This window comes from Notechis scutatus, chromosome 1 (genome assembly GCF_049901735.1).
Source record: "Notechis scutatus isolate UNSWTSFEM ecotype Mainland chromosome 1, rNotScu1.2, whole genome shotgun sequence".
NCBI classification, from domain to species: domain Eukaryota; kingdom Metazoa; phylum Chordata; class Lepidosauria; order Squamata; family Elapidae; genus Notechis; species Notechis scutatus.
In genome coordinates, this window is record NC_142009.1 from 8,716,605 (window position 1) to 8,742,625 (window position 26,021).

General features: G+C 45.6%; 1 protein-coding gene across 1 annotated transcript in view; it reads right to left on the reverse strand.

Moving 5' to 3' along the window:
* Positions 1-8,418: 8,418 nt before the first annotated feature.
* Positions 8,419-26,021, reverse strand: part of DHX40 (DEAH-box helicase 40) — a 41,745-nt gene continuing 24,142 nt past the window's right edge. The window contains exons 10-19 of the mRNA XM_087956380.1: positions 20,650-20,736; positions 19,066-19,248; positions 17,474-17,554; positions 16,894-17,051; positions 13,899-14,013; positions 12,266-12,374; positions 11,566-11,660; positions 11,270-11,339; positions 10,558-10,786; positions 8,419-8,730 (exon numbers count right to left, since the gene is read on the reverse strand). Of these exons, the coding sequence (XP_087812506.1) occupies positions 8,591-8,730; positions 10,558-10,786; positions 11,270-11,339; positions 11,566-11,660; positions 12,266-12,374; positions 13,899-14,013; positions 16,894-17,051; positions 17,474-17,554; positions 19,066-19,248; positions 20,650-20,736 (1,267 nt within the window). The 3' untranslated portion in view covers positions 8,419-8,590. The remainder of the gene's footprint in view (positions 8,731-10,557; positions 10,787-11,269; positions 11,340-11,565; positions 11,661-12,265; positions 12,375-13,898; positions 14,014-16,893; positions 17,052-17,473; positions 17,555-19,065; positions 19,249-20,649; positions 20,737-26,021) is intronic.

The following is a 26,021-nucleotide window of genomic DNA, read 5'->3' on the forward strand; positions in this document are numbered from 1 at the left end:
ACAGAAAGCCGGAGGGAACTTCTTTTTTTTCTTCACCCACCCACCCCTTCCTTTCGGCCGGCCCGCGTCTTCGTCGTGGTTCGTCGTCCAACCCGAAGCCCCGCCCCCCCTCTCACGAAACGCTGGTTCTCCCTCCGTCCCCCCACTTTTTTTTTTTGCCACATCATGCGACATAGGCGGGGGGGACGTCAGTTCCGTTCCGAGAGGAGCCCCGCCCATCTGGGGAGTCACATGATCGGAGGTTAGAATGGTGGGGGAAAAGATCCGCAAGGTGGACGTTCTAGGGCGGAGGAAATATAGCGCCTTGTTCGTTTTCCCGGTGGAATGCGAAAGGAGCGAAGTCCGCCGACGGCGCTGCTTGTAATGGAGCCGGGGAAGGTGGGGGAGGGGAGTTAAAGCGGGAGTTGGGGGTTCGAATCACGCTTTCGCCTCAGGTCAGGGTGACCTTGAATCGGTGACGTTAGAAAAAGAAAATGAAAGTAGGATGAAAACCTATATATATAATAATACAGGGGCATTCTAACTATCATATTATTTAATAAGTGTGATGGTGTTGCTTTGGGCACATTCATCCGAATTAAGCAAAGCATTGTGGTTTAACTGCACATGTTGGCTTGATTCAAACCAGTGTTTCTTAGAGGTGAGGGAAACACAACAGGTGGCCCTCGACTTACAACCACAATTGAGCCTAACTTTTCTGCAAATGTGTTGTGCTCTGACAATAAAGGTAATAATAATGCAGCTTAAGCAAGACTTCTGCCCCACTTTATGACCTTTCTTGCCACAGTTGTTAAATGAATCACTGCAGTTAAGTTAATTGCTTGGTTAAGTGAATCCAGCTTAACCATTGACTTGTCTGTCAGAAGGTCGCAAAAGGGGATCACATGACTCTGGAACACTGTGTTGGAAGAATCACCATCAGAAGGCTGTGAGTTCGATCCTAGGTAGAGGCTAGACTCTCCTGCTTCAGCAGGGGGTTGGACTAGATGACCTCCAAGGTCTCTTCCAAGTCTGTTATTCTATTCTATTCTCTATTCTAATTATCCTTCTGGGTTCAGTTCCAAGTGGGGAAAAAGACACTGGAAACATGGAAGCTGTTTGGAAAGATGGTTTAATGGTGGCTTGGAGCTCCAAAGAAGGAAGGGATGATGACATGGTTCAAGGTGAAGGAAGAGATCAAGAAGAAGCAGGAAGGCTGAGAGTCCCTGGGTTTTATACCCTCTGTTGGGATTTGAATTTGAACGTGTATTCTGATTGGTTGTCCGACTCCCATGGAGCCATGCAGGGGCAACTCTGTGGGCTTGGTTGAGCCTTGCTGGATGATGATGATGTAATGAAAGGGCTTTGGGCAATTCCTATTATGGGTTTACCTGGAGTAGATCTTTGTTATGTAAAATATTCTGTCCCAGGCCTTAATGGCCCATCCATTAACAAAGGTGGGGGTGAGTTTCTGTTTCTGAGTTTCTACCTCTCTTTTTAGAGGAAATATTCTGCCTTTTTAGGATATTTCATTTTTCTAGGAGAGGGGTGGGTTTTTAACTTCCAACAACTACAGCCGTCGTAAATATGAACCAGTTGCCAACTGTCTGAATTTTGATCACATGACCCTGGGGATGTTGCAAAGGCCATAACTCTGAAAAACGGTCCTAAGTCACATTTCTCAAGTGCCTTCGTAACTTCGAACGGTCACTAAATGAACTTGTCAGTCGAGGACTACCTGGACTGCAGGTAGACCTTGACTGACCGCCATTCGTTTTGTGACGTTCAAACTTACGACACTAAAAAATGGGATTGATGGCTGGTTCTCACCCTTATGATGGTTGCAGCATCCAAAATTTGGACACTTGGCAACTGGCATGTGTATTTATGACAATGGTAGCATCCTTGGTCAAGGGATTGTCATTTGTGACCCTCCCAGACAGCTGCTGACAAGCAAAGTCAATGGAGGAAGCCAGATTTGCTTAAAATGACCACAATTCACTTAACATCGGCAGGGATTTGCCTGATAAGCAAAAGCGGGTCGTAAAACCATGCGTGACTCACTTAAAGACTGCCTTGCTTGGCCGCAGAAATTCTGGTCCCAGTTGCACTCATAAAGTTGTTAACCTTATTTTGCGAAGCTTCTTCTCCGGTAACAATTGAATTGTTAACGACTAGGGCATACAAAACCTTTGCCAGACCAATTCTTGAATACAGCTCGTCCGCCTGGAAGCTGCACCGTATATTGGATGCTTAACACGATTGAGCAGGTTCAGTGCAGAGGTGGGTATTCAGCATTTTGAGTAGTTCAGAGAACTGGCAAATACCACCTCTGACCACCCCTGCCCCCCTCTATTTTCCGCCTCCCGAGTCCCAGCTGATCGGCTGGGTCTCCTTTTGTTGCCCTGCACAGGACAAAGAAGCTGGAAAGCAGGTTAGTGGGGTGGGGAGGGAATGGGGATTTTGCAGTAAACTTCCCCTGCCACCCCCACCAAGCCACCCTCATCAAGCCACGCTCACAGAACCAGTAGTAAAAAAATTTGAACCCTACTACTGGTTCTCGGGAAGAGTTCTCTATTCCTCCACTCACAATAGAATTCCCTATGGCTCCAGGCTCGAAATTTTGGGCCTGGACAACCTGGAACTGTGGTCCAATCTAAGCATAGTACACAAAATTGTCTGCTACAATGTCTTGCCTGTCAACTTGCCTTCTTCAGCTTCAACTGCAATAACACACAGGCAAACAATTGATTACAAACTCAAGGTAAACCACTTCAAACTCGATTGCAGAAAATACGATTTCATCAACAGAGTGGTCAATGCCTGAAATGCTCTACCCCAGTGGTCCCCAACCACCGGGCCCCGGACCGGTAGCGGTCCGTGGATCATTTTGTACCGGACCGCTGGTTTGTTTGGGTGCCGCCATCTTGTTTCGACAGCGCTTGAGAAAGTGCTTCCGGGTGAGCTTGTCAGTCGTCGGTTGTTGGAAAGCGGCATTTGGGTGCTGAAGGAATCCTCGCGCCTTAGTTTCGTCGAAGGGTGGGGGGCAGCTTCGAACGAAGAGCCGTCCCGATGGCGGTGGAGTCTCGCGTTACTCAGGAGGAGATTAAGAAAGAGCCCGAAAAGCACAAAAAAGGTACAAAGGAGGAGTTGAAGGTGGCGGGGAGAAGCGGGGGATGGCTGGCTGGCCGGTCGCTCGGCTCGCCTTGCCTTGGTCGTGCGTGCTGATGCCGGTACCGGTCCGTGGATCATTTTGTGATGCCGGTACCGGGCCGTGGTACAAAAAAGGTTGGGGGCCACTGCTCTACCCGACTCCGTTGTTACAGCCTCAACCCCTCGCAGCTTCAACCTCAAACTGTCTACGTGGACTTCACCCCATTCTTAAAAGGTCCTTAAAGGGGGCGTGCATAAGCCCACCAACGTGCCTACTGGCTCTGTCTTACTGTCCCCATTTACCTGTATTTACTTCCTTTGATCATGTTTATGTTCATACTTGTTATCTTGCGCATGTTTGACAAACAAACAAATAAAGTCAAGGGCTACACGATTATTCCTGCATTCCCAAGTAGAATTTGGCAGGTTGCACTTTTCTACCTCCCTGGGCTGAAGGATGATCGTGCAATATTAATAAATAGTACGATCAATACATAAAGCACTTTACCACATCACAAAACAGAAACATCCAGGCCCGGTCTTTGTAGAAGCCGCAGTCTAAATTTAGATGTTGGGGCAGAAAAGAAACTTAAAAGTCACAATAGAACAAAGCAACTATATGTGAAAATTCCCTTCTCGCCCCTATAGCAATAGCACCTACGTAGACCGGTGGTCCTTGACTCGTGACTACAATTGAGCCCAAAATTTATGTTGCCAAGTGAGAAATCCGTGAAGTGAGTTTTGCTCCATTTTGCGACGCCTCTGGTTGCCTTGGTTCAGTGAATCACTGCACTTGTTAAATTAATAATATGGTTGTGAACTTGGCTTCCCCATTGACTTGGCTCATCAGAAAGATTCGGATTTTGATCACGTGACCACGGGGATGCTGCGATGGTCATAAGTGTGAAAAACGGCCATGTCACTTTTTTCAGCGCTGTTGTACATTTGAATGGTCACTAAATGAACTGTTGTAAGTTGAGGACTACCTGAACAGCTTGCCCTCAGAAGTTGTGGGAACGTCATCACTTCAGACTTTCAAGAAGAGATTGCACCACCATTTGTCAGAAATGGTGTAGGGTGGGTTAGACTAGATGACCACGAAGGTCCCTTCCAACTCTGATTCTCTGTTATCTGTATTTTGTTCATCCTCTCCCAACCCTCTATTTTTGTAAGAAACAGTGAACATCCATTCTCACCGGGGACACGCAATTACACTATTTTGGGTGTTTCTTCGCTCATTATGCCTCTTCCTAAAATCACTTTCTCTCAGCCCAACGTACGTCGCAGGGTTGTTGTTGGGCAGAATAGGAGGCAGGAGTATTAGATACCATGTCAACCCTGAAGCGAGCCTGGATGAAGCCATCTTTGAGCCTTCATGGTTGCCACAAGGCAGAGAGGAGAGAACGGGAGGGGGGAAATTTAGCTCAGCTTTGCCATCAAAATAAAATGTTTTCTTATGGGAACCAAGGTCATTCCAACAGGTGGCTGATAAGAGGAGGAGCGGAGTAACCAGGCAACCTGCCAGCACCACTATTGGACAATGTAACCGATGACCCGGTGGGGGGGGAGGCGGAACTTCCACTTTTTAATTAGGTGAAATCTGCGGGAACTTTCAGAGTCGTTTTTACCGGTTGTGCCAATATGGTGTTATCCAATAAATTGTTCTTTAAGGAATCTACCTGCCTCAAGAGTTCTGCTTTCAATGGGTACATTATTTGGAATGCTGACCTACCGTATGTCCCCAAATTTGACTTGATGGATCGATCGAAAAAGAGTGGAGAGAAAAAAATATATATAATAATAATAATTTCCTCCACCGTGTCCACAGAGTGGGAAGTCAAAAACTCATGATTGTTATCACAGCACAATAGAAGTCTGTCGTAACTTCAAACCGTCAGTAAGCAACCAGCTATAAGTCAAGGACCAAGTGCACGTACAGGGTTAATACAATCCAGGTAGTCCTCAACTTACGACCACAATTGAGCCCAAAATTTATGTTGCTGATTTGTTAATTTGAGTTTTGCCCCATTTTATGACCTCTCTTGCCTCAGTTGTTAAATGAATCGCTGCAATTGTTAGGCCAGTAACACGGCTGTTAAGTGTATCTGGCTGCCCCATTGACTTTGCCTGTCAGAAGGGCGCAAAAGATGATCACATGACCTTGGGGCACAGCGACGGTCATAAGTATGGGTCAGTTGTCAAACACCCAAATGTAAATCACACGACCGTGGAGATGATGCAATGGGCATAAGTGTGAAAAATGGTTGTAAGTCCCTTTTTTCAGCGCGGTTGTAACTTTGAATGGTCACTAAATGAACTGTTGTAAGTCGAGGACTATGTGTAGAAAAAATGGTACTGGTCAGATGGATTTTTTTTTTCAGCTTTTTGAAAGTTTTTCTTTTTCTTTTCTTTTTTAAACTCAACATTGTCCTCTTTCTTCGTTCTTATTCCCTTGCAATGTTGCAGTGCCGTTGCACGTTTTTATTATTGGTCCCAGGTATGTTTTATTTTGCATTTTCCCCCCTTTCCTCCTCCCTGTGTAATCCGCTAAGAATTGGCTTGGAGATGCATTTGATAATAAATACACTAAATATTCCCTCCACAAAAAAAAGAAAATTTGCAGTCACCTAAGACCAAGGCTCATTCTTGGCTAGCATTCTCCAACAGACAGAGACAGTATGCTCAGGAATGCCATTTGAGCTATCAGAGATTTATAGCAAGAGTACAAAATTTATTCCCCTATTTTACAAACCGAAGGCAGCTGCTGCAGAATATATTACAGGCACACAATACCGTTCAGTAACATGAAACTAGAAAACTGTACATAAACGCTCCTGTTTGAAAATGTAACTTACCCAAATAATCAGGGGGGATGATACGCTAAATTCAAATGGCACCAGCCAGGGAAAATAAATAAATGGCCTTACATGAAAACAAGAAACAAGATCTGCAAATAGTTAAATATATTCATTTCTGGATTTCTTCCCCCCTCGTGCCCAATTTGGGGAAGAGAAGAATCAGGATTTATTTATGCCTTAGTAAGGCCACACCTAGAGTACTGCATCCAGTTTTGGTCACCACACTATAAAAAAGATGTTGAAAAAGTGCAGAGAAGAGCAACCAGGATGATTAGGGGACCGGAGACTAAATCATATGAAGAACGTTTACAGGAACTGGGCATGGCTAGTCTAGTGAAGAGAAGGACCAGGGGAGACAGGATAGCAGTCTTCCAATATTTGAGGGGCTGCCACAGAGAGGAAGGGGTCAAGCTATTTTCCAAAGCACCTGAAGGCCAGACCAGGAATAATAGATGGAAACTGAACAAGGAGAGATTCAACCTGGAAATAAGCAGAAATTTTCTGACAAAACGATCAACTAATGGAACAGAAGTTACCCTCGGAAGTTGTGGGAGCGCCATCACTTAAGACTTTCAAGGAGAGATTGGACTCCCATCTGTCAGAAATGGTGTAGGGTCTCCTGCTTGGGCAGGTTAGACTAGATGACCTACAAGACCCCTCCCAACTCTGATTATGTATTATCTGTTATTTCGACAGTGCCTTGGTGTTCAGACATCAAACATTCTCACCAGTTTGCTACTGATTTCAGCAGAATTGCAAACTAGCTTTTTACCTGTACCTTAGTTGCTTAGTTGTGTAATGAATTTTCCTGCTATTGCAATTTATGGAATACCCCAACCAGGAAACCAGGGACAAGGGAAGGTAAACTAATTTGGATTTATACAGCCAATCCTCTATATGACCGGTTGCTTAATGAACATTTGAAGTTAGGACAAAACTCCCTGGGGGTATATCTGCAACCCTGATTCGAAGTTCTGACAGCCGTGCCCTCTGCTATCATGCGGTCATAATTCAGGCGCCCGGCAATAAGTCACATTTATGGCTATTTGCAACATTTGGATGTCACACGGCTGCGTTTTACGGACGTTTTCGACCAAATTGACTTAAGTTTTGGGCAAAATTGGCTCATAGCAAACCGTTGGTTTGCTTAAAGACCACCACAAAAATGGGTCATAAAATCAGTCCTGATTTACAATCGTCGCAGTTATGACCATGATGGATGGGCTGCATTACAGTCATAACCCGAGGACTACCTATAGTTCAGACATGACTTCAGAAACGCTGGGTTTTGAGGGGTCCTTGGTCTTCTCTGAGCTTACTTGTTTTCTTGTAGATGTTTCATGACCCAACTACATCACCTCATTAGTGCTAGAAGGGAGTGGGGTTTGTGGGGAGGAGGAGGAGGAGAAAAGGAGAAAGAGAAGAAGAAGAAGGAGAAGGAGAAAGAAGAAGAAGAAGAAGAAGAAGAAGAAGAAGAAGAAGAAGAAGAAGAAGAAGAAGAAGAAGAAGAAGAAGAAGAAGAAGAAGAAGAAGAAGAAGAAGAGGAAGAGGAGGAGGAGGAGGAGAAAAGAAGAAAGAAGAAAGAAGAAAGAAGAAAGAAGAAGAAGAAGAAGAAGAAGAAGAGGAGGAGAAAAGAAAGAAGAAGAAGAAGAAGAAGAAGAAGAAGAAGAAGAAGAAGAAGAAGAAGAAGAAGAAGAGCAGCAACAACAACAACAACAATAGCAACAACAACAACAACAACTGTAGGGTCTCTCTGATGCTCTCTGAGCTTGCTTGTTTTCTTGTAGACGTTTCATTACCCAACTAGGTAACGTTATCAATGCTAGTAAGGAGTGACATTTGCTGTCAGTTTATATTCTGATGGCTTTTTGGCAGTTTCTTGAATCAAGATCAGCCCAACCCAAGAATCTCTAAGACTAACCCAGACAGACAAGTCACCAGAATATAAACGGACTGCAAACAGCACTCTTTGCTAGTACTGATGACGTTACCTAGTTGGGTCATGAAACGTCTACAAGAAAACAAGCAAGCTCAGAGAGCACCAAGGACCCCTCCTGTGAACCCTGAGCTGCAAATATTCTCCTTGGAGTTTGGGACCAATGCAATCCAAACAGCCTCACCTGCCTCTTAGCGACCAACCTAGAGGGTAAGATATAACACTGATCCCTCAAAATGGAAACTGCAAGGGACAATGGCCTCAGTAGGAAAGCAGAAATTCTCACAAATTCCCACTAACAGCTTCATTCCTACTGATTGTCATCATATCATCTTCATTTTAACGATCCCATAATCCCTTGCGGGGTGGAGCCTGGGCAACTGAATGGAGCAAGCAGAGTGTTTTAATGGCCGGATGCCCTTCCTGTCGCCAATGTGGAGTTTTATTCAGATATATCGTCAGTGTGCCCAATAATAACTGATTGTCATCATATACCAGATCGTATTTATTCCCCTACTGGGATAAAGTGATTCTTCCGATTTTTGTGGGTCCTGGATCCTCTACTTTTCCTCCCGGTTAGGACCAACCCTGTACACTCTTGTCCCAAATGCGAATGATCCCAATGGGAATCAGATTGATGGCAATGGCTGCAGGGTTGACAGGCCTAGCTGGAGTCCTTAGAAGAACTGCTGGATCCTTGTATTCTTTGCTGCTTCCTCTCCAGGTACCGGGCGCGAGCATCTCTGATCGACTGCTCATCGTTCCGCTTCTCCGTCTTCCTGGCAGGTTCACCTGGTGCCTTTTCTAAGACAAAAGACCAGAGTTCAAAAGGACGAAGGAGCAGAACTCCCTGTTGTGACGCAGCCTTAGCAGAAGCAAGAAACAGGCTCCCTGTCACACACACAAAAAAAACCTCTTTATTTACCTCTTGTGAATTAATGGCATTCAGCCCCCCGAAAAGTCCGGGCAATAGTCCTTCAAAGAGTTAACTGCAGTAACAGACCTTATCAGTTACTTGCAATAATTGCAAGGCTGGGAGCTCACAGCCGAAAGGCTGCCAATTAAGTTCTGGCAAACAGTCTTTGTGGCATGAAACACAATGAGTAAGACGAATTTTGTTGTCTCCTACTATAACAACCATGCCCCTTTCCTTCTATTTGTTCCCCAGCCAGGAAGGGGCCATTCAGCGCCCAAGTGTGCTTTGCTTCCCAAGTTGACTCCTTATCCTCTGTTGTTCACTTCTCCTAACAGCTCTGCGCATACGTGCATCTGGAACAGGCCCCAGCTGTTCTTCCTCCTCACTCATAGCAGCCTCCAAAGGCAGCTGCCTCTCCGGTGGCTGGGAAATGTCAGAACGGCCCTGGCTCTATCTCTGTGTCCAACACAGAGCATCCATCAGAGCCTTCCCCAGACTCCAAAACTGGCTCAAATTCCTCCCCAACCTCCTCATTGTCCAAGTCTGCTGCCAGCTCCACTGGCAGCTGGCAGGCCACAACGCTCCCATCTACAACCATCCACCATCTCCTCCTGTCAGAGCCGCCATCGTACGCTTACGCTTCACATTCGCTAGCTGTCAGTCGGCCATGTACAGGGGAGGGAGCTGGATGGGAGGGGAGGAAGAAGGCTACCAACTCACTGCACCTTCCAGAGACACCGTCTCAAGATCAAAGCTCTGGGAATAGAATGCAACCGCTCACCAACCAACCCGCTATTGAAAAGATGTTCCCAAAACAATTTGTTAAAATATAATTGGACAATAAGGGCCCAGGGGAGAAGAGAAACTGGATGGGAATAGTTGTAATGACCTGGGGCGTGGCACAAAAATAACAAAGTCACCAAAGTAGATAAATTCCCTTTAATGCCTCCAACTTGGCCCCCAAGGTCCAGTTATCCTTGGCTGGAGATCAAACTCTTCCAAAAACAGTCTACGAAGGGAAGGAATGCAGTCCGAACCCAAAGTAAAGATAATTAGAAATTAAAAAAACAACAAGACAAACCACGCTGAAGTAATTAACACGACAGGCCAGGATGATAAATTGCAGACTTCCAAAAGATAATGCAGCACCCACAGTTGGGAGGACGCCAAAACCTGGATAAGCCTCGACAAAGATAATGCACGCTTTGTTTCCACCAATTTCGCCATGCGCAGTTTGTCCTTTTAAACAGTCTTCCCAGCTGCAGCCCATGAAGGGGATCAGGGCCCTTTCCTCCCCCATAAACCCCGTTGCTCCCTTCTCCATTCCTCCCTGCGTGCCCTAGGATGAAGAGAAGATGGCCCTGGGTCATCCTCTGCATGCCCAGCCGTACTGTGCCCTTCTCCCATTTCTTCCACAGCCACCGGATCCACAATCCCACTCCCTGTCAGCTGCTCAATCTCCCCCTCAGAATCGGACTCCAACAAGGGCATGATGACAATAGTTAACTGGCAAACTTTGATGCATGAACTTCAGTTCTGGCTTTGCTATACTGCAATCCACTTGGCTTTTAGTAGAAATACACCTTTCACTACAAATGGAGTCGAGGGTCTCTCTTAACTAAGAGACCAAGTCGGGACAGGCCTGACACCTCCTGTCTCAGCACCTAACCTAGACATGGATGACCTTCTGAACATCCTACCACCTTGAAGCTCACCATTCTGTCTTTTGAGGTCTTCCTTCCTCCTCCAATTAGCTATTTCCTCCTCTGTCACGTTCTCCCGGGCCATGCTGCTCAGCTCGTAAGCGTCGATCTGGTGAAGCCGAGGAAGCAGATCCTGCACCCAGGCGTAGCGAATTGGACACACCGTCCTTAAGTAAATCTTGGAGGTCACCACAACATCATGGAAGAGGATCCAGTCCAGCTGGTCTTCCTGATCATAGAGCTAAAGATGGTGCAGGGATTTAGGTAGAGCACAGAACAGTAGGGTTGGAAGGGACCCTGGAGGTTTTCTAGCCCAGCCCCTGGCCAACATCTGAAAGGGTTTCCTTCTTTTTTTTTTGGACAACCCACTTGGAGGGAACCAGCTTGGGGACCCCGGAACAGGAATGTTCCTAAATAGAACAAAATTGGAGAACCATGGTCCCTTTATGACTTGTGGACTTCAACTCCCAGAACTCCCATGCTGGCTCAGGAATTCTGGGAGTTGAAGTCCACAAGTCCTAAAAGGACCATTGTTCCCCAACTCTGTATTAGAAGAACCAATGACATTGCAATATCTTGTTGCAGAGTGATACCAGTGCTCCACTCACGGGAAGACTCGGGAAAGTCAGAAATGCAAAGATTCTGCTCAGGAGATTTTTCTCCTCAGTTCTTTAGATCAAAATCTCCGCCACCCGACAATAATTAACCAGAAGAGGCGACTTACAGCAGATGACGGATGAATATAGGCCACGCTGCCATGGCCGTCCATGGTGCGAAAAGACTTCCCTGAAGACCTGGAATTCGAGCCGAAGAAAAATGGGAGGAAGATGAATTTGCTTTGCCCCAATGCCAGGACGTTTCCCCAAATTCCCCAAGGACTCCAGTTGGGGGGAAATTACAAAAGCTCCTTGCAATTCTGCAGCGAAAATTACGGTCCCAAAGGCTGCGTGCTTTGGTCATCGCTGTGTGCCCTACCCTGACGTCATCCCGCTCCATCCCTCCCCGAATGGAAGGCCTCACCTCCGGGCCACGTTGGCAAAATAACCTGCACAGAGACACCTCCTAAGGATCTCGTTTCGGGAACCGTCAAAGTCCTCCTTTAGGAAGTCCGGCAGCTGGAGAATAAAATCCCAGAGAGAAACATTCTTTTGATTGGGGTTGAAGAAAACTCTTTCGTTTAGGCCTTTTGCTTTATTTATTTTTTTCCTTTTTGATGATAGATAGACAGACAGATATAAGTAGGTAGATAGATAAATAGAGATAGATAGACAGATATAAGTAGACATAGACAGATATTAGATAGAGACAGACAGACAGATAGACAATATAAGTAGACAGACAGATAGATACGGTAGATAAATAGATATAGATAGAAAGATGTAAGTAGAGAGACAGACAAACAGACAGATATAAGTAGACGGATGGACAGACAGACAGAGACAGATAGATATAAGTCGATAGATAGAGATAGATATAAGTAGACATAGACAGATATTAGATAGATATACAGACAAAGACAGATATAAGTAGACAGACAGACAGATATAAGTAGATAGATAGAGATAGACAGATATAAGTAGACATAGATATTAGATAGATATATAGACAGAGAGATATAAGTAGACAGATAGAGATAGACAGATAGAATAGACAGACATGGATGGATGGATGGATGGATGGACGGACGAAGATCAAGATCCAGTGGCAAGCTTTGGTTTACCTGTTTCAGCCTGTTGATGATTTCACGGAGCTGCCTTTCTACACTGAATGCCAGCTTCACAGCTCTCCAGTGGACCCAGTTTTCTTGGCACCAAACCGATGGAGACTCGCTGGAGAAGAGCATCAAGGCAGGAAAAGAAGTAAAATTATATCCCACCCAGAAGAAAACGCATAGGTTGCATTTTGCTGGAGCCCTGAGCTGAGAAGGAGCAGGCTGTTTTAGACAAGGCACAGCTGAAGACCTACCAAACCAATATCAACGTCTTCAGATGCTCCCTAAGCAAGCCTTAAATTAAATATGAATGTTTTTAAAAGGTTTAAATCTCATGAAGTGGCTTATTCTTATGGTGGCCCATTCTCTTAAGGCATATTTTGATGTCCCCATTTGCAAGCTCAGTTTCTTGGAAGATTTGGCCCTTTTGTGGAAAAAAATATGTATTTTAAAATATATTATTATGCCCTCCATTGCAAAATAAAACCCAGAGGTAAATACTTACAATGAGCTTTATTGGTTTGGTTTATCATCCAGAAAGTAAGAAATTAACATTCAAAATCTTGGATGCCAAATACAAAAATTCCCAGTATTAATTATTTAATGAATTTATTAGAGTGGAATCTATAACAATTGTTTAAATTTCTTTTTCAGGACAAAGATATAATGGTTCTTTCCCCCCCTCCCCCAAAATCTGTGCTTGAAATATCTCAAATATCTATTCATCCTCATATATCCATTCATCTTTATTAATGTTTTGAGACATTCCCATTTTGTCCTCAGCCTCGGGGGATCTCATTCATATATCTGTGTTTTCATTCAAATTTCTGTATTCTCGTTCTCATGTGTCTGAGCTTTCATTGCACTTAAAAATATTAATGACCTGTTGCTTAACAACTTGAACATAGCGCACAGTTGCAACTTCCAGCTGACCCAGATTTCCACTTTGGGGAAGCGGGGTCAAATTTTCCACCATCATACATCTCCGTGAAAAATCCTCTACTACCACTTAGTACAGTTTTACAAACTGAATAGCTTTCAGAGGTGAGGACTTCAACTCCCAGAATTCCTCTGCCAGTTGTGCTGGCTGGGGAATTCTGGGAGAGGAAGCCCATCCATCTGGCTGAATAATATGATGGAACTCAACGTATCTTAAAACATGCTGGCTGGGGAATTCCGGGAGTAGAAATCCAGCCATCTTAAAGCATGCTGGCTGGGGAATTCTGAGTGTGAAAATCCACTGGACTAGAGAATTCTGGGGAATGAAGTCCAAACACCTTAAAGTTGCCAAATTTGAAAAACACTGATATAATTTTCCCGATAAGCAGAAATATGTTCCCCATCTCTACCTCTGCCCTTTTTGCTATCAACAGATTTTTTTAAAAACTCTAGAGCAGGGGTGTCCAACCTTGAGAACTTTGAGACCGGTGGACTTCAACTCCCAGAATTCAACTTCTAGCCATGTTGGCTGAGGAATTCTGGGAGTTGAAGTCCACCGGTCTCAAAGTTCCCAAGGTTGGACACCGCTGCTCTACATATTGACAGGATCTTGCTGCCAAACAGCCTTGGGTGTCTTCCAAGGACTAAATATTCCAAGGCCCAGTTTTGCATTCAGCTTATTCTCTGAAGACTGTCCGACTACCTTGCTTTGCATTGCTCAAAGATATTCAGGAGAGTAGTAAAGTCATTGCTTCCTCCCATTTGTAGAGAGAGCTGCTGGTGCCGTAGCTCAGCTTCCTTCTGCTTCTGTTCATGCCCTAAGAAATATGGAAATTGGAATCATTTTTTTTTCTTTTGTCCTTTGAAAAGCAAACTCAACGTTATTTAAGAAACACTGGACTGACTACTAGCTTTTTTTTTTTAATGAACTGTCTACCGAAAGTACCACTTAAGAACTTAGCCACTTGAACAGTAATGGGTGTTATTTATACTGGTGGCTCCTAATCTTTCTTTCTTCCTTCCTTCCTTCCTTCCTTCCTTCCTTCCTTCCTTCCTTCCTTTCTCTTCTTTAGTATTTCTCACTTCTTCCTTCCTTCCTTTCTTTCCCTCCCTCCCTCTTTCTTTTTCCTTCCTTCCTTCCTTCCTTCCTTCCTTCCTTCCTTCCTTCCTTCCTTCCTTCCTTCCTTCCTTCCTTCCTTCCTTCCTTCTCCTTTCTCTTGCTTTCTCTTCTCTAGTATTTCTCCCTTCTTCCTTCTTTCCTTTCCTCCCTCCCTCTTTCTTTCCTTCCTTCCTTCCTTCCTTCCTTCCTTCCTTCCTCCCTCCCTTCCTTCCTTCCTTCCTTCCTTCCTTCCTTCCTTCCTTCCATAGGAAGAGTATTGATGCCTTTGAAATTGGGTGTTGGTAAAGACTCCTGAGATGACCATGAATAAACAAGAAAACAAATCGATAGTAATAAACAAACAAATATAAGTAAATAAATAAATACCATTTAAAAATTTAAAAATAGAAATTCCTTTCTTGTTTAGTAGACAATCCCCTAGAGTGGATCGGGCTGAATGTTTTTGGGTTGGTTTTTTTTCTGGAGAAGGTTTAAGAGATAAAACAAAGGCACTAAACATTGCAGGAGCTTAGCAAACCTATTTAAAAACTGTCTTCACATTTTCCAGAGAAGCAGTGAGCCTCCTAACTCCAACATAATCACCCCTTTTTTAAAAACAAGATTCTTTCGCTTTATCAAGCACCATCAAGGTTAGAGGGAAAAATAAAGGACATTCAAAGCACAAAACTTTCCAAGCCACAAATCTGTCTAGTAGTGATTTTTTGCTGCCAAAGACAGAAAATTCCAGAAAACTTTGCTCTTTGGCATTTTCTACATCATATCATTTTTGAGGACAACAGAAATATAGCTCAATAGGAACAGAAACATTCTGTGCAGGATAAAGGAAGGCTGTGATCCCCATAGGTGTCCCCAATTAACCCCCCAAACCACTGAAAGTGAAAACAAGAGCAGCAGAGATGCCACTCTAAGAACGGCTCTATTTTTCAGTCACTTCTGGCCTCACATCACTTTCCTGGAGGACTAATAACTGCTCAATCATAAGTTAGACCAGGGGTTGTCCAACGTTGGCCACTTTAAGACTTATGGACTTCAATTCCCAGAATTCCCCAGCCAGGAATTCTGAGAGTTGAAGTCCACAAGTCTTATAGTTGGCTGGCTGGCTGGGGAATTCTGGGAGTTGAAGACCACAGGTCTTAAAGTGGCCAAGGTGGGACGCTCCTGAGCTAAACATTAGTCCACATTCAGACCAAAAGCTAGATAGTAATGAAGGCATTAACCTTAATTACTAACCTACAACAAGCCATGATTGCACATTGTGGTTAAGGAACTGCTCCGTAGTTACATGACCTGCTTTTAGGCGCAGAAGGTCAAACCACAACATTGAAAAACCTGAAGGATCATCTGGGGACAAATCATCTTGGAGAAAATGTATTTATGTGGTTACTAAGAGTTGACAGTGACGTGATGGCCCCTAATCCATCAAAAATCAATCAAAATAAACCACATTACAGTTGACTTTGTTATGGGAACACAGTCACAACCTAATGTGTAGTTTAGGAAAAGAGGCTCTCAGGGAAAATGGTTTCGTTCTGGCTTCTCTGGGATTCTGTAATACAAAATGAGTGATGATAAATGATGACAATTGTTTTGCTCGAAGCATCACAGGACCATCATTTATTTTGGCCAGAGAAACCAAAGAGGTCAAAAATTAACAGTTTACTAAGACCTTCATCTTTGGACAATCCAAGTCATCACCATGCATTCTTTTAAAAAATAATAATTTTATTTATGATTTTTTTTCTTTAACATCCATAAGTACTTGGTGAACAGTGTATTATTATCTGGGTCAAATGAGTTGAATTGAATTGAATTGAATTGAATTGAATTCTTTATTGTCATTGTACGTATATACACAGTATACATACAACAAATATACTTTGCATACAATTCTGATAACGATATTGCCATTTAAACATACATCATTGTAACTTTTCAACTTCTAGCATTTGTGTATACGTGGTCATTATAATAGGTTTCAGTATACATAATACTATTTTCCCAGTTTCTGTTTTCTACTTCTTTTTTCTAACACTTACTAAAATAACCACTGTGTTAAATAATATTCTGTATCTATCCATCATCTCTTGTTCTTTTTAGAATTTCAACTCTCATAAGCTTTTTTTGGTGAATCTTTCCTGCTTCTCCATCATCATGCATTCTGCGGTGTTCCCTCATTTGCAATTGGAGTCAGCGACTTAAAAACACTTTCTAGATCTCCACTTTCCTGGGTGCCTGGTTCTAGATCTCCATTTTCCTAGGTTTTGGTCCTAGATCTCCACTTTCCTGGAAGCCTAACCCTAGATACAATACGTGTTTTCCTGGAAACTTCATTCTAGATCTCTGCTTTCCCAGGAGCTTCATTCTAGACATTGCTTTTCTGGAAACTTCATTCTAGACCTTTGCTTTCCCAGGAGCTTCATTCTAGATCTCTGCTTTTTTAGAAATCTGATTTCATGACTACCTCCTCCTACAGAACACATGTGGTTGTGACTAATGAGGCTCCAACCATACCACACCAGGGAAAAAATGTGGGTCTTGACAGCCACTGCGATTATCCCCCAATTCCACTGGCTCTCACCTGGATGAATGAAGACCTTCTCCACAGACAACATGGCCGCAATGGGGAGCAGCAAGTCATCACAGCCTAGAGAGGCAGCCTTGAGGACGGCGCAGGACAAGTTAGGAGGCAGAGGAAGCCAAACCATGAGCTGGCCCAATTTGGTCACGTGACCTTGCCTACCATTTGAGGATGGGAGAGAAGATTCGTGAAGGATTATATTCTTCAATTGACTGGCTCACAAAAGATGTTCAGCTATCACCTAGGGAAGATTAGCTCACAGTGTGACTCATTATCCCATTAAGCTTATCAATGTAGAAGATGACCTGGCTGAGCCCGGGGGAGGGGGTCAAACGTGTCATCAATCTTGAGTCCCTTCGAACCCACAAAAGATCTTCCTTGACTACCTTTCATTCTAATCTCCCACCAATTTGCTTTGATTGTTAGTAGTTCAGATTCTTGTAGACAGCATGAATTTGCAATAAACTTTTTATATTCATTTGAACTGCCCGATTTCCTTGATTTGGATTTGGATTTTCCCACGCTTGCCAATCAAGATGTATCTCTTTGAAAGCTCCCCAGTACAAATAATAAAGTTTACCTGTCAATTGCCCCGCATTGATAGAGCTGCTTAAGGGCGACTAGAATGTGCTTCTCGTCCGGATGGTCCAAATATGGAAAGCTGTCAAGAGCAAAGACGATGACCTTGACGGAGATACACAGGAACTGTGACCTAAAAGGGACTGACTTTTTTTTAAAATCCAGAGCAACGGGATAACATTTGGAAGCGATTCAGGCAGATCAATCCCTAATTTTGGTAGGACGAGGAAGAGGAGGAGGAAGACAGCTGTGGGGCTCTTGTTGCAGATGTTTCATTACCAAACTAGGTAACATCATCAGTACTAGAAGGGGGGAGAGAGAGAGAGAGAGAGAGAGAAGGAAGAGAAGGAGGAAGAAGAGGAAGAGGAGGAGGAGGACGACTGCGGGATGTTTGGTTGCTTTCTTGTAGATGTTTCATTACCAAACTGAGTAACAACATCAGTACTAGGGGAGGAAGGGGAGGGGGAGAGAGAGAGAGAGAAGGAGGAGGAGGAGGAAGAGAAGGAGAAAGAAGAGGAAGAGGAGGGAGGGATGACGACTGCAAGATGCTTGGTTGCTTTCTTGCAGATGCTTCATTACCAAACTAGGTAACATCATCAGTACTAGGAGAGGGGGAGGGGGGAGGAGGAGAGAGAGAGAGAGAGAGAGAGAAAGGAGGAGGAGGAGGAAGAGAAGGAAGAAGAGGAAGAGGAGGAAGAGAAGGACGACGACTGTGGGACGCTTGGTTGCTTTCTTGCAGATGTTTTATTACTAAACGAGGTAACATCATCAGTACTAGGAGGGGGGGAGTGAGAGAGAGAGAGAGAGAAGGAGAAGGGGAAGGAAGAGAAGGAGGAAGACGAGGAAGACGACTGGGGGATGGTTGGTTGCTTTCTTGTAGATGTTTCATTACCAAACTAGATAACATCATCAGTACTACAAGAGAGGGGGGCGGGAGGAGGAGGAAGAAGAGATGCAGCACAATAAGAGTCATCAAATTCTGTTATTATAGCCATATTCAGCAAAATGTGTTTTAGTGTTCCATTGGAGTTGATTTCCTGGTCTGGCCTGCCTGGTGGAGCTGGCAAAACCAACGTGGAAAGGAATAAAAGCACAATCTGATTCATGGAGGCTGTGCAAAGTGTCTGTCGCTTATGGCCTTTTGAAGCATCCCCCCCTGGTCATGTGATCAAAATTCAGGCGCTTGGTAACTGGCTCCTACTTATGACGGTCGCAGTGTCCCCTGGGGTCAGGTGATCCCTTTTTGCGACCTTCTGACCAGCCAAGCCAATGGGGGAAGCCCAGATTCACTCTACAACCGTGTTACTAACAGCTGCAGCCATCCGTTTAACAACAATGGCAAGAAAGGTCACACGTTGGGACAAAACTCACTTCACAACCATCTCACTTAGCAATTTGGGGCTCAGTTGTGACTGTAAGTCGAGGACTCCCTGTATCACCTTTTCCCCTTCTCTTTCCCAAACAACAGTCTCGCAGGGCAGGCTGGGCAGAGAAAGAACAATAGATCCAGAGGCGGAGAACCAATAGGAACATATATATGTGACTCTGGCGCTAGCTCAGCCTTTGGAGGACGAGATCCATGCCAGGGATTACCTGATGACATTGTGGATGGCCAGGCACTTCAAAGTCAGCATCACGGATGTCAAACTGGTCCGTTTGATCTCTGGAACCATGTGATCTGGCATGCACTCTTCCCAGAATTCCCTGTTATATACCCGGAAGCATTTCCCAGAGGCCGTTCGACCGGCTCTGCCTGCGCGTTGCACCGCCTCACTCCTAAGAAAGGAGCACATGGGAAACAGAAAAAAACCTCCGCTATTTATTAGCCCAAATTCTGACACCTCGCACGGCTCTTTGGTCTTAAGACGCAAGGCAACTTTCCCACAGTGTAATGGGGTAGTCATCGGAGGTCCCGAAGGTGCTTTTTTTCAAGAAGCAACTGGACTTTCTTGGTTTTGACTTTTGAAGACGTTTCGCTTCTCATCCGAGAAGCTTCCTCAGCTCTGACTGAACGGTGGGGAATGGGAGGATTGATACTCCTTGCAGACAGCTGGTCATTTGCATCCTTTTAGAATCATTGAGGCCACTTGGAGTCCCAACGGTGCCTTTTGTCAAGAGGCAACTGGACTTTCTTGGTTTTTACTTTTGAAGACGTTTCGCTTCTCATCCGAGAAGCTTCCTCGGCTCTGACTGAATGGTGGGGAATGGGAGGATTGATACTCCTTGCAGACAGCTGGTCATTTTCATTCTTTTAGAGCAGGGGTCTCCAACCTTGGCAACTTTAAGACTTGTGGACTTCAACTCCCAGAATTCCTCAGCCAGCTTTGCTGGCTGAGGAATTCTGGGAGTTGAAGTCCACAAGTCTTAAAGTTGCCAAGGTTGGAGACCCCTGTTTTAGAGAGTCATTGAGGCCGCTTGGAGGTTTACCTGTGTCCTCAGGGTCACCTGAGTGGTGCAAATGGATGTCTATCTGCATTTTAAATCCAACCGCATTTAAAATACACAGGCCACTTTTGAAGACAGCAACGTCCCCACTTTGGATAGAGTGGACCTCTGGTTTGAAAGAGGGGTTAAAGAGGCCATCTATGTCCAAACTGAACAGCCGTCTCTCAACAGAGGGCGAGGGATACGACATCATCTATCTCCAGTCCACAACACAGTCCTTTCAACAGTGCCAACTGCTGCACCACTCAGGTGACCTTGAGGACACAAACAAACCTCAGCAACTCTCTAAAAGGATGCAAATGACCAGCTGTCTGCAAGGAGTATAAATCCTCCCATTCCCCATCATCCAGTCAGAGCTGAAGAAGCTTCTTAGATGAGCAGCGAAATGTCTTCAAAGAAAAAACAAGGAAGTCCAGTTGCCTCCTGGAAAAGCACCTGTGGGACTCCAAGTTCCCTTAACGACTCTAAAAGGATGCAAATGACCAGCTGTCTGCAAGGAGTATAAATCCTTCCATTCCCCACCATCCAGTCAGAGCTGAAGAAGCTTCTTTGGATGAGAAGTGAAACGTCTTCAAAGAAAAAGTCCAGTTGCCTCTTGAAAAAGGCACCTCTGGGACAACCATGACCTGGGTGACTGAGAATCTCCATAGACCGAAGCTCCAGTCTGTATTGTTGTCGTAAGTTGAGGACTATCCAGATGCAAAGCAAAACCTCGATTTTTGTCAGACTTACTTTGAAATTGGCACCACCTCCAGCACATCCAAGCCAACCCTTGGGTTGTGGTTTAACTGCTTCACAAACCCACTGTCGACCACATACCTGGGGTGGGGGTGGGGGGCGTGAGGAAGACAGAAATGCAAGTCATACCAAAACTGAAGGCAAACCTAAATTCACAGGATAAGATCAAACATCTTAAATAGGAAAAGCATCAGAAAAGAAATTGCAAATAACATTTGATTAAAGACAACAGCTTCTCTGTTTAGATAGAAGTCAGACTGATGGACCTGTCTGAAAAGCTAGAGAGGGTGAGTTCTAGTTCTGCCTTAGGCATCAAAGCCAACTGGGTGACTTTGGGCCAACCACTAAGAGATGGGGAGTTCTAGTTCTGCCTTAGGCATCAAAGCCAACTGGGTGACTTTGGGCCAACCACTAAGAGATGGGGAGTTCTAGTTCTGCCTTAGGCCAACTGCATGACTTTGGGCCAATCACCAAGAGATGGGGAATTCTAGTTCTGCCTTAGGCATCAAAGCCAACTGGGTGACTTTGGGCCAACCACTAAGAGATGGGGAGTTCTAGTTCTGCCTTAGGCATCAAAGCCAACTGGGTGACTTTGGGCCAACCACTAAGAGATGGGGAGTTCTAGTTCTGCCTTAGGCCAACTGGGTGACTTTGGGCCAATCACCAAGAGATGGGGAGTTCTAGTTCTGCCTTAGGCCAACTGCATGACTTTGGGCCAATCACCAAGAGATGGGGAATTCTAGTTCTGCCTTAGGCATCAAAGCCAACTGGGTGACTTTGGGCCAACCACTAAGAGATGGGGAGTTCTAGTTCTGCCTTAGGCATCAAAGCCAACTGGGTGACTTTGGGCCAACCACTAAGAGATGGGGAGTTCTAGTTCTGCCTTAGGCCAACTGCATGACTTTGGGCCAATCACCAAGAGATGGGGAGTTCTAGTTCTGCCTTAGGCCAACTGCATGACTTTGGGCCAATCACCAAGAGATGGGGAATTCCAGTTCTGCCTTAGACATCAAAGCCAACTGGGTGACTTTGGGCCAACCACTAAGAGTTGGGGAGTTCTAGTTCTGCCTTAGGCCAACTGCATGACTTTGGGCCAATCACCAAGAGATGGGAAATTCTAGTTCTGCCTTAGGCATCAAAGCCAACTGGGTGACTTTGGGCCAATCACCAAGAGTTGGGGAATTCCAGTTCTGCCTTAGACATCAAAGCCAACTGGGTGACTTTGGGCCAATCACCAAGAGTTGGGGAATTCCAGTTCTGCCTTAGACATCAAAGCCAACTGGGTGACTTTGGGCCAACCACTAAGAGTTGGGGAGTTCTAGCTCTGCCTTAGGCCAACTGCATGACTTTGGGCCAATCACCAAGAGATGGGGAGTTCTAGTTCTGCCTTAGACATCAAAGCCAACTGGGTGACTTTGGGCCAATCACCAAGAGTTGGGGAATTCCAGTTCTGCCTTAGACATCAAAGCCAACTGGGTGACTTTGGGCCAACCACTAAGAGTTGGGGAGTTCTAGTTCTGCCTTAGGCCAACTGCATGACTTTGGGCCAATCACCAAGAGATGGGGAGTTCTAGTTCTGCCCTAGACATCAAAGCCAACTGGGTGACTTTGGGCCAATCACCAAGAGTTGGGGAATTCCAGTTCTGCCTTAGACATCAAAGCCAACTGGGTGACTTTGGGCCAACCACTAAGAGTTGGGGAGTTCTAGTTCTGCCTTAGGCCAACTGCATGACTTTGGGCCAATCACCAAGAGATGGGGAGTTCTAGTTCTGCCCTAGACATCAAAGCCAACTGGGTGACTTTGGGCCAATCACCAAGAGTTGGGGAATTCCAGTTCTGCCTTAGACATCAAAGCCAACTGGGTGACTTTGGGCCAATCACCAAGAGTTGGGGAATTCCAGTTCTGCCTTAGACATCAAAGCCAACTGGGTGACTTTGGGCCAACCACTAAGAGTTGGGGAGTTCTAGTTCTGCCTTAGGCCAACTGCATGACTTTGGGCCAATCACCAAGAGATGGGGAGTTCTAGTTCTGCCTTAGACATCAAAGCCAACTGGGTGACTTTGGGCCAATCACCAAGAGTTGGGGAATTCCAGTTCTGCCTTAGACATCAAAGCCAACTGGGTGACTTTGGGCCAACCACTAAGAGTTGGGGAGTTCTAGTTCTGCCTTAGGCCAACTGCATGACTTTGGGCCAATCACCAAGAGATGGGGAGTTCCAGTTCTGCCTTAGACATCAAAGCCAACTGGGTGACTTTGGGCCAATCACCAAGAGTTGGGGAATTCCAGTTCTGCCTTAGACATCAAAGCCAACTGGGTGACTTTGGGCCAACCACTAAGAGTTGGGGAGTTCTAGCTCTGCCTTAGGCCAACTGCATGACTTTGGGCCAATCACCAAGAGATGGGGAGTTCTAGTTCTGCCTTAGACATCAAAGCCAACTGGGTGACTTTGGGCCAATCACCAAGAGTTGGGGAATTCCAGTTCTGCCTTAGACATCAAAGCCAACTGGGTGACTTTGGGCCAACCACTAAGAGTTGGGGAGTTCTAGTTCTGCCTTAGGCCAACTGCATGACTTTGGGCCAATCACCAAGAGATGGGGAGTTCTAGTTCTGCCTTAGACATCAAAGCCAACTGGGTGACTTTGGGCCAACCACTAAGAAATGGGGAGTTCCAGTTCTGCCTTAGACATCAAAGCCAACTGGGTGACTTTGGGCCAATCACCAAGAGTTGGGGAGTTCTAGTTCTGCCTTAGACATCAAAGCCAACTGGGTGACTTTGGGCCAATCACCAAGAGATGGGGAGTTCTAGTTCTGCCTTAGACATCAAAGCCAACTGGGTGACTTTGGGCCAATCACCAAGAGTTGGGGAGTTCTAGTTCTGCCTTAGACATCAAAGCCAACTGGGTGACTTTGGGCCAACCACTAAGAGATGGGGAGTTCCAGTTCTGCCTTAGACATCAAAGCCAACTGGGTGACTTTGGGCCAATCACCAAGAGTTGGGGAGTTCTAGTTCTGCCTTAGACATCAAAGCCAACTGGGTGACTTTGGGCCAATCACCAAGAGATGGGGAGTTCTAGTTCTGCCTTAGACATCAAAGCCAACTGGGTGACTTTGGGCCAATCACCAAGAGTTGGGGAGTTCTAGTTCTGCCTTAGACATCAAAGCCAACTGGGTGACTTTGGGCCAACCACTAAGAGATGGGGAGTTCCAGTTCTGCCTTAGACATCAAAGCCAACTGGGTGACTTTGGGCCAATCACCAAGAGTTGGGGAGTTCTAGTTCTGCCTTAGACATCAAAGCCAACTGGGTGACTTTGGGCCAACCACTAAGAGATGGGGAGTTCCAGTTCTGCCTTAGACATCAAAGCCAACTGGGTGACTTTGGGCCAATCACCAAGAGTTGGGGAGTTCTAGTTCTGCCTTAGACATCAAAGCCAACTGGGTGACTTTGGGCCAATCACCAAGAGATGGGGAGTTCTAGTTCTGCCTTAGACATCAAAGCCAACTGGGTGACTTTGGGCCAACCACTAAGAGATGGGGAGTTCCAGTTCTGCCTTAGACATCAAAGCCAACTGGGTGACTTTGGGCCAACCACTAAGAGATGGGGAGTTCTAGTTCTGCCTTAGACATCAAAGCCAACTGGGTGACTTTGGGCCAACCACCAAGAGATGGGGAATTCCAGTTCTGCCTTAGACATCAAAGCCAACTGGGTGACTTTGGGCCAACCACTAAGAGATGGGGAGTTCCAGTTCTGCCTTAGACATCAAAGCCAACTGGGTGACTTTGGGCCAATCACCAAGAGATGGGGAGTTCTAGTTCTGCCTTAGACATCAAAGCCAACTGGGTGACTTTGGGCCAATCACCAAGAGATGGGGAGTTCTAGTTCTGCCTTCAGACATCAAAGCCAACTGGGTGACTTTGGGCCAATCACCAAGAGATGGGGAGTTCCAGTTCTGCCTTAGACATCAAAGCCAACTGGGTGACTTTGGGTCAACCACTAAGAGATGGGGAGTTCCAGTTCTGCCTTAGACATCAAAGCCAACTGGGTGACTTTGGGCCAACCACTAAGAGATGGGGAGTTCCAGTTCTGCTTTAGACATCAAAGCCAACTGGGTGACTTTGGGCCAATCACCAAGAGATGGGGAGTTCTAGTTCTGCCTTAGACATCAAAGCCAACTGGGTGACTTTGGGCCAATCACCAAGAGATGGGGAGTTCCAGTTCTGCCTTAGACATCAAAGCCAACTGGGTGACTTTGGGTCAACCACTAAGAGATGGGGAGTTCCAGTTCTGCCTTAGACATCAAAGCCAACTGGGTGACTTTGGGCCAACCACTAAGAGATGGGGAGTTCTAGTTCTGCCTTAGACATCAAAGCCAACTGGGTGACTTTGGGCCAACCACTAAGAGATGGGGAATTCCAGTTCTGCCTTAGACATCAAAGCCAACTGGGTGACTTTGGGCCAACCACTAAGAGATGGGAGTTCCAGTTCTGCTTTAGACATCAAAGCCAACTGGGTGACTTTGGGCCAACCACTAAGAGATGGGGAGTTCTAGTTCTGCCTTAGACATCAAAGCCAACTGGGTGACTTTGGGCCAACCACTAAGAGATGGGGAGTTCCAGTTCTGCCTTAGACATCAAAGCCAACTGGGTGACTTTGGGGCAATCACCAAGAGTTGGGGAGTTCTAGTTCTGCCTTAGACATCAAAGCCAACTGGGTGACTTTGGGCCAACCACTAAGAGATGGGGAGTTCCAGTTCTGCTTTAGACATCAAAGCCAACTGGGTGACTTTGGGCCAACCACTAAGAAATGGGGAGTTCCAGTTCTGCCTTAGACATCAAAGCCAACTGGGTGACTTTGGGGCAATCACCAAGAGTTGGGGAGTTCTAGTTCTGCCTTAGACATCAAAGCCAACTGGGTGACTTTGGGCCAACCACTAAGAGATGGGGAGTTCCAGTTCTGCTTTAGACATCAAAGCCAACTGGGTGACTTTGGGCCAACCACTAAGAAATGGGGAGTTCCAGTTCTGCCTTAGACATCAAAGCCAACTGGGTGACTTTGGGCCAACCACTAAGAGATGGGGAGTTCCAGTTCTGCCTTAGACATCAAAGCCAACTGGGTGACTTTGGGCCAACCACTAAGAGATGGGGAGTTCTAGTTCTGCCTTAGACATCAAAGCCAACTGGGTGACTTTGGGCCAATCACCAAGAGATGGGGAGTTCCAGTTCTGCCTTAGACATCAAAGCCAACTGGGTGACTTTGGGCCAACCACTAAGAGATGGGGAGTTCCAGTTCTGCCTTAGACATCAAAGCCAACTGGGTGACTTTGGGCCAACCACTAAGAGATGGGGAGTTCCAGTTCTGCCTTAGAC